The sequence below is a fragment of the Euprymna scolopes genome, chromosome 2 (genome assembly GCF_053919585.1).
Source record: "Euprymna scolopes isolate OS-2025 chromosome 2, ASM5391958v1, whole genome shotgun sequence".
NCBI lineage: Eukaryota > Metazoa > Mollusca > Cephalopoda > Sepiida > Sepiolidae > Euprymna > Euprymna scolopes.
Window position 1 is genome coordinate 204,718,506 of NC_136483.1, and position 9,560 is coordinate 204,728,065.

At 35.7% G+C, this 9,560-nt stretch overlaps 1 protein-coding gene across 1 annotated transcript; it reads left to right on the forward strand.

Moving 5' to 3' along the window:
• The first annotated feature begins 389 nt into the window (after positions 1-389).
• LOC145302503 (uncharacterized) lies at positions 390-4,353 on the forward strand. The gene is made up of 2 exons (XM_080144659.1): positions 390-482; positions 1,354-4,353. Exon 2 carries the CDS (start codon positions 1,854-1,856, stop codon positions 2,253-2,255), a length of 402 nt encoding a protein of 133 aa, XP_080000785.1. The 5' UTR covers positions 390-482; positions 1,354-1,853; the 3' UTR covers positions 2,256-4,353.
• Positions 4,354-9,560: the final 5,207 nt, after the last annotated feature.

Consider the following 9,560-nt stretch of genomic DNA (forward strand, 5'->3'; position numbering starts at 1 on the left):
TTTTTTGGTCTCGTCTATAAGTACAAGCAGAATTACATTTTGAACAAGTAACATTTTCAGTTAAGATGCCATGGGCATGTAGAAATTCTTCCTATAAAAGATAAGAATTCAAACTGAATAAGATAAGTTTCCTTGTGTTTTTAATTTTATTTTATTCATTTACTGTCCTCACTTGCCCACCCCCACTCACCAAGAAAAATATAAAGTAAATTAACTCACTCTTCTATCTATCTAAATGAGTTCTTAGTGTTTTTACTCACTCTAAAACGTTCATTTGGTTCGGAATACAAATAATGTCTAGCATCACATCAGAAGAAAATGGCCGCAAATTGACATGTAAATATTTGAAGTTTCGATAATAAACAAATTTGACGTCATAATCGAGACTTCAAAGATATAAGCATCAATTGGTGGCCATTTTTTTCTTGTTCTCACCTAACGCTCGACAATATTTATTTTTCGGACCGAATAAACATTTTAAAGTGAGTAAAAACACTAAAATCTTATTCAGGTAGGTAGAAGAGTGATAAGATAAGTTACTTGGGTAAAACAAATCGGATTAACTAATCTCGCCCATTTATTGTTTTTTCTGTTCTTTTTTGTTGATGAAATTGTTAGGTGAAAATACAGAACGGTCTGAAAAAGAAGAAAAAATTTTAACTTCCCCCTACTGCCAAAAAAAATTAATTGAATTTAACGTGTTAGTTTATGTTTCAAATTTAATTCAACCAAAAATTTTAATTAAATTTGTTACTTTATGTTTCAAACGTAATTCTCTCCCTCTCGAGAGGAAGAATGTTAGCTGACTACAATCCTGTTCTCATCTTGAATGTTATTTTCACAATGTTACTTCCAATGAAATCTTTGACCTTCTTCTGATGTGTCTTGTCAAACTCGAGAATCTTTCAGTCAAACTATATATATATAATCTTGAGTTTATATAAAAATATCTGTTTTTAAAGTATATATTCCTCATAATATAGTCCAAATTGTTACAAATGAAAAGCTCAATGAAGTTAGTTTCTGGCTTTAGAGCATATATACCGGTAAGTTACATTTTAATGACGAAAGGGGGGGGGGTAATTAGTCCACAAACATAATTTTTGATTATTTAAAAAAAATTTTTTTCTTTCTTATATTTTTAATTTTATTGTTATTTAGGTACATAAATTAAATATATATATAAGAAATAAAAAATAAACAAAAATGTAAGTTTGTGTACCGATTCTTACATTTGGTTATTAGAATGTAACTTATATACAGGGTGACACCCCCCCCAAAAAAAAAACGGGCCCCGTGTACACTTTATGTGATATCTCCTTTATTTATTTACCGATTGCCCTTATTTTACAGGACATGGCAGAATCAACGACCGTGAGTACACCAAGACCCCAGTGGGAGCTGGGACAAAGAATACACTGTGTTAAATTTTACTACAAGACAGGCTCGTTTAAGAAAACCCAGGACAGTTTCATGCGTCAGTTCGAATGTGAAAAGGCTCCATCCAAAAGCAGAATTCAGAACTGGGTGGACCACTTCGAGAATTATGGAGAAGCAAACAGCCGAGCTGGTTGAAAGAGTGAGAGAGTCTCTCCAGCAAAATCCAAAACGCTCTGTGCATAAGCAAAGTCAGACCTGTGAGACTTGCAGGAGAATGCTGGCGAACGATATCAAGGCTTACCCATACAGAATACAGATGCTGCAGACCCTTACAGCCTCCAACAAAAAGCAGAGGAGGGCTATGGCAGTCAAGATGCTCGAGAAGATTGAGGAGACACTAAGTTTCCTTAACCTTCTTTGGACCTCAGATAAAGCCAAATTCCATTTTGATGGAAAGGCGAACTTCAAGATAAATGTCTTCTGGTGGGTCCTCCAAACCCAATGAAGTAGCCACCAAGCCCCTGCAGTCTCCTAAGTGCAGGGTGTGGGCTGCAATCTCAGCCAGAGGCATCATCGGACCAATCTTCATCGAAGAATCTGGCGTAACAGTGACAGTCACCAAGGAGCGGTATGTGGAGGTCCTCAAAACCTTCAAAAATGAGCTCCAGACCATCTACCCGTCGCTCATGAGCAAGTTTTGTTTCCAGCAGGACGGAGCAAGTTCTCACACCTCAAACCTGTCCCGAGATTGGCTGAAAGAGAACTTCAGAGGCCGAGTGATCAGTCTCAAGACTGATTTTGAGTGGGCACCCCATAGCCCGGATCTAAGCCTCCCAGATTTTTTTCTTTGGGGCTATCTTAAGGACAGAGTCTAAGGAAACCCAGAACCATCACGGAACTCAAGGAAGCAATCGGGGAGGAAATGAGAGCCATTACCAATTCGGTCTGTAAGAACGTCATGGACAACTTTGTGCTGCACCTCAAGAAATGCACGGAGCTAAATGGAGGCCATCTAGAACATATGCTGTAGAATGGAGAAAAAAAGGCCAAAGACTAGTGTTTTGATGTGATGTTTTGAATATAATAAACTAGTTATGGCCAAAGTTTAATTTAATTTGGACAAAATACTAAGAAACGGGGCCTAATTATATAAATAACTATTATAAGTTTCGTTTCATTCGGACAAAACATTAAGAAACGGGGCCTAATTAGAATTGAGTCCCGTTTTTTGGGTCACCCTGTATATCTATAATATAAAGCTGAACGCCTGTGTGTGTGTGCCTGGTCACGAGTAGGCTCCTATATTGTTGACTATTATAGAATACTGATCACATATAATGATAGAAGATGTATCGAGACACAGGAATGGGTATGTTTGATCTAGCATAATGATGATTCATTAAAATTGTGGGGTCTGCGTACGCACCTGGTCCACAAAGTATGGAAAAAAAAAAATTAAAAAATTAAAAAAAAATGTTTACAAGTGTTTTTGATAAAGATGTACATAATAATACTTTGATAAGTATGTTTTAACTTAAATAGGGATGGTATAATAAAATTGTGGGGTCTGCGTTCGCACCTGGCCTCCATAGAATGGAAATAGGCACAAACTTTAATAAAGACTTTTCATATCTATCTGCATAAGTATACTTTGATAATTATGTTTCAGTTTGAAGAAATATGGTATAATAAAATTATGGGGTGTTCGTTCGCGCCTGACCTCCATAGAATGGAAATATGTCACAAAGTTTAACAAGGTTTTTTAATATAGATCCACAGAATATTGTGATAAGTGTTTCAGTGTGAATAGGTATGGTATAATAAATTATGGTGTTTATCTATTTTCATTTTACTTACATCATATTTTGCTTTGGTTTTCATACCCCCAAATTCGAAGCTATCTCTTTACAACCCTTCCTTTTCATAACCTATTATACTTTCATAAATCAGAGTCCATTTTCTGTAGGCTGTTTTTGAACCCAGTCAGCGAGGTAACTAGACCTAGAGAATCTAGTTATTACTACAACAACTTTTATATTATTTTTAGCACTTGTAGTATATATTATAAATGCTATTTGGAGTTACAATTTCAATGATTACTTATCATGCCAGCATACCTAACACATACTATTCATATTCAATTTTTTCAGGCTTTGTCCATCATCAGAAAACTAATTTCCTAATTGAATCTGTCAAAGCAGATTGTAATAAGCCTGTCTTTTATGATCTTTAAGATATAATGGATACAAGAGATAATAGAATAGAACACAGAATTAAATCAGTCTGCTCCACTGGATTAAATAAAGAGCTCAGTTTGAAAATTTTAAAAAGCCCAGTGACTACATATAAACATGCACCAAAGAAAGTTCTAGAATGAGTGAAACATTGTAATAATGGCATGGCATGAATGATGATGACGATGATGATGAATGAAAAATAATGCGAATGCCAATACTTCATCTCAGAAACACTGACAAATTTAATTAAAAAATCTTTTTTAAAAATGCTCCAAATAGCTTTTTTCTTCTTCTTTCTATTTCTTTTTTTTTTTTTTTGTCTTAGAAAATAAAAATCCTGATGTGATGTATCCTTTTGCTTGCTGCTGTTGCTCTTGTTGTACTCAGTTCGCCACAATCTGAGAAATTTCTGTACAGTGCATCTGCGTATATGAACCTAGAAACATGAATAAAGTTATATTCATATGTACATACATAATTATATATGCATTTTAAAATAGCTTCCAAGGTTATTCCGAAAAGCTCAAAGCAAAGTTTATAATTGTTTCAAAATTATTTTAATTCAAACTCAGCATTTAATAATATGAATTTTTTTTTCATTTTTAGCAAAAATAATAAAATAAAATGATAAAAATAATATAATCACAATAGTAAAATAACAATAAAACAAAATAAAATAATAAAATAATAATAAAAAGAATAAAAATGATAAAAGATATAAAATAATAAGAATAATAAAAATAAAATAGTAAAAATAATAATAAAATAAAAATAATGAATAATAAAAATAATAAAAAATAATGAATAATAAAAATAATAAAAAATAATGAAATAATAAAAATAATAAAATAAAAATAAAATAATAAAAATAATGAAAAATAATATAAAAATAATAATGAAATAATAAAATAATAAAATAAAAATAAGATAATAATAGAATAAAATAATAAAATAATATTAAAATAATGAATAATAAAAATAAAATAAAAATGATAAAATAATTATAAAAATGATAAAATAATAATAATAATATAAATAATAATAAAAATAATAAACAAAAATAAAAACAATGCATGAATATAAAAAATTTAAAAAGGAAAAACATACAATTGATTTTTGAATAGGATATGAACATGTAGTCAAGGAATACACAAGCAAAACGAATGGCGATAAATACTAACGCAATGGCACAAATATGCAAGTATGAAAGTAAAAAAAAAATAGGATTGCACTCTTTCTTCCCTAACTACAGGACAGATAAGATAGGTATCTTTTCCGTTCTCTGGGTTTCTTCATAACTCCATGTTGTGGTCCTAAAAAAGGCTCGTACAGAAAGATTCAAACAACAGGTTTAGGTAAAAAGAATATATTGTACAAGAAAGTGAATACAAAGAAAGGTTGTCAGTATTTCTAACTGTTGCCTTAGACAGTCTGTAGTCTCGCATTGTGTTGCAATAATTCTCCATGAGAATATTAAACTCTTAGTTTTTATAATAATATGTAGCAGAGTCCATTATGAGTGAATGGGTAATACCCCCTAACACTCTACTGCACTTTCATGGGGCAATAAAACTAGCATTGAAGCCTAGAACAGCTGTGTATGATTCAAATACACATGTCACTTCTTTGATGATCATTGTGTCTTAATTTATCAAGTGGCCATAGGTCCTGGATATGACCTTAAACTGTATCCAGTGGTGAGACCCCAGCTTGCGGGCTTTGGGGAGTGTGGAGCCACCCTTTAATTTCCATTGCTCCCAGGTCCACTCTGACCTGGAGTGGTAGTACCTGTTAGGATCCCAACTATGGGTTAAATAGAAACCGACTTGAAAACAACAAATATATTCTATTAACAAATTTTTCTTCAAAACATTTGGATTCGGAATTAAATAACCTAAAAAGAGTTGATATGCCATAAAACAAAACCAACCAATCAACCAATCAAGTGGCATAATCGTCCACTTGACATGTTGTAAAAAAATATACATTCAATAAAATGTGGTAATCCCAATTTACTTAACTCCCTATAAAGACAAAGTTAGACACAAGACCATCTTTTTTCAGCCCCACCCCTCAAAAAAGGGGGGAGGCATTCTGGGGAAGACAAAAATAAAAATTGCTTCAGTCAAGGATGATTTGTTCTTTTGCAACCAAAGATACTACACTTTTATCTGGACTTTCTGATGATCATTGGTTATCAAGTGGCCATAATCGTCCAATTGACTCATTGCAATATAAACCACATACAATAAAAATGCAGTAATCTCAATTTACTTGACTTGGCATGAAGTCAAAATTAGATACAAGGTTATTTTTTTATACAACAAATGCCCAACTCTCCAAAAAGAGACATTCCAGATAGGTCAAAAATAAAAATTGCCCCAGGCAAGCAGGGCGTCCTCCTCCAACTAAAGATACTAAACTTTGATTATGGCCTTTGGGCTGGAAAATACTCACTGCTTTATTTTCTTTATAGACAAAGCGCTTTGGCTGGTTGAGACGAGAAGAGGTTGGAGCCAGCTATAGATTTGGAAGTGATCTATGATGGACAACAACTTTTCATAAAAATTTAATCTCTATTAAATCAAGGCTTCAGGAAGTTCATGGCTGGTTTAGACAGTAGGTCAACACTATACTCAGTGACCAATACAATATTTCATTTTTCCTGTAGGTTCCACCATCAAACAAAATAGTGTCACCCAACATCATTATGAAAAGTGTAATTTGGTGGATGAGGAAAATTAAAATGGTGACAAAGGTACAAAAAGTGCAAGGCCTTACTAATTTAATTCCACTTTTTCTGCACAGAGATACACTTTCCACTACCTTGAAATGAGTAATAAAGATCAGTTAGATGAGGAACAGATAGAAATGAGACTTATGATGGCGTTCACTGAAAGTTTTTTTAAGAATATAAACAGCTAAAATGATTCAAGGAGACAGACACCTTAATTCTTGACAGCTGAACATTGAATCAATTTATTTTCATAAAATAAAGAGTTTGCGTGACTCTTTCAAATTTCTACATGGAAGAGTATCAGACAAGACCTTGTTGTACCCTGTTTGCAGCTCGGCACTCCCAACAAAACTAGAGATTTGATCTTTCAACAGCTCAGCTTGTGTGTCAAAAACCAATTTAATCTTTCTCTGCACACTATCATTTCCATGATCAACCAGATCTCACCAAACTATCCTCACCAGAAGTAATGGTATAAAAAAGCTATGTATTTTGTTTCATTCAAAAGCATTATCAAAGAAAATATGCAAGAAATGAAGCGTATTGATCAAATTCAAAATTACTGCCTCCATTTTTCTTTCTCTCTCCACCCCCGCTGTTTCTCTTCACTTAAACAAAGGACGTGATAGGCTAACACGAGCTAACGTATGAACAATATATGGGTCAGTGAACACATTCACCTTTCCCTTTTTTTCATCATCAACTTCGCTATGCACGTCAGAATTCCAATATATCAAACAAAGCGCCAATAATTCAGGCAATGGACTTTTTACTTTTAGACAAAATTAATTTAAATGGAATCAAAAAACCTTTGATTGCATAAATTTCGTTCTGGAATCAATCAGTCATTGTTTGTCTTATTGGGGCAACACCACTAACATCACGCTGGCCAAATGAATACAGCCAGCCTTAGCCCAACCAAGCCAGTTTCGGCTGCACACCAGACCCGGCCGAGGAGTGGGAGGAGGCTCCCGAAGCAACGACTGATGCTACCAGTCACGTCGACCGGATCTACCAACTGAAGGATTCTCAGCGACACCAGCCGTCTCAGCAGCAGTTCAAACAACCCTTATCAGAGCTAATAAGTTTTTTTACTAATGTGATTCACTACTGCTTGAGACCCACCAGCAGTGGACTTCACTCCCAGCTTCCAGCTCATTCCAGCGGATTCCTGCTCATTTCTGCAACCTTTCCAGCTCTTGGTACCTCCAGCTCACTTCTGCACATCCGCCCTGCAACCTCGCATACACCTTGCTCCTTTGGGCTGCAACCTCACCTACACCTCGCTCCTCTGGCCTGCAACCTCGATTGCACCTCGCTCCTCTGGCCTACAACCTTGCTTGCACCTTGTTCCTCTGGCCTGCAACCTCACTTGCACCTTGCTCTTCTGGCCCGCAATCTTGCTTGCACCTTGCTCCTCCGGCCTGCACCTTGCTCCTTCGGTCTACAACCTTGCCTGCACCTGACTCCCTACTGACTGTCCATTCCTTAAAACCGATCCTCCGTTCTCAGTGTCGTCCATTCCTTAACACTGATTCTCCGTTCTCAGTGTCATCCGTTCCTTAACACTGATCCTCTGTTCTCAGTGTCATTCGTTTCTTAACACTGAACCCAGTGTTCTCAGTGTCCATTGTCTGTTTCAGATCACCCTGATGTCCAGCCGATCGTTCCAACCCAGCAAACAACCCTGAATCACATTACGTCTAGAGTACCTGTTCCAGACCTTAGCCTCCAGTGACGTGCGTCGTGCGACCTCTGGAAAACCAGTTACGATTATTTCGGTTCCTTTGCAAATAAAAGGCGAACTCTCGTCTGTAACCAAACTACCTGTGTCTGTCATTCTTCTTTGCCTTTTTGCTGTTTATTTTTTGCCCGTGTCTACTTTGTTAGTTGTTGGGTTGATTGTTCCCAGATGACCAGCTCCGCAACACAAAATAAGATTGAAAAAAAATATTACGATAGAACTATAATTAAGGGGAGGTAACTCCTTTTGTTCCAGATGGAGTTACCTTTTCCTTTTTACTTCTGCTGTGCAAGTTCTCACGTGGAGAACAAGATAAGACAGATGGCGGCGTCAACAAAAGGAGGACTTTGAATTCGGGTAGATGAAAGTGGAGATATATTACTTCTGTCTGTGATAGTTCCTATTCATAATGCCTCCCTATGGGACCGAGTTAGACACCAGGGTCGCTTTTTTTAACATGGAGAAAAGGAACAAAAAAAAAAAGGATTTCTCCTCCACCTCCACTGACAGAACAAGAAATTGAAGTGTAGCATCTGAAGAACAGATACTACACTTTAGTACGTAACGTAACTGGTTATTTATTTGTTTCTCACGAAACAAAATGTGACACAAGGTCGTTTTTAATGTGGGAGATAAACCAGTCCCCCTCAAAAGGGGCATTCTGCAAAAATAAAATTGCCTTAGCATAGAAGGATTTCTCCCTCCATTGACTAAGGACAGTTAATTTGAGTGCAGCATCCAAGCAGACACCACATTTTAGACACTAGTCCAGTAGGAGTACTGAATATCGGTTGACTTCGCCTGTAACTGTTTGTGATAGTTGCTCAAGTAATATCGGACTTATAGATTTAATTTGTATCATTCTGTATTACTTCCTTATGAGTATCCGTATTTCTTCCACTATTTTCTTTCTGTAATACTATGCACACACACACACACACACACACACACACACACACACACACACACACACACACACACACACGCACATGCGCGTATTTGGGCATAATCTTCTGTAAAGCATTAATAGTTATCATATGCTAACACTCCAATTCATAACAAAAGATGATTACGAGTTCATAAAAATAAACTCACCAATAAATCAGCTGCTGATAATCGATCCTGATGATTGGTCTGCATGCTAAAAAATAAATAAATAAATAAACAAAAAAAAGTTTCAGGACTGCCAGCAACCACTGTAAAAGAGTAATAAAAAATGCAAGAGAGCTATATGCCCAGTCTGTTAAATCCAAGGTAGCTGATCAACGGCTTGGTTCCCACCAGTTTTGGCAAATAACAAATAGGATCCTGAACAGAAGTGTGCGTTCTATCCCAACCATTATCAATGGACCAGAGGTTATCTCGTCAGCGTCAGACAAGGCCAAACTATTTGCAAAGAACTTTGCAGCTAATTCTACCCTATGCGACAAAGGCCATCAACTCCCCATATTTCCTCCTATAA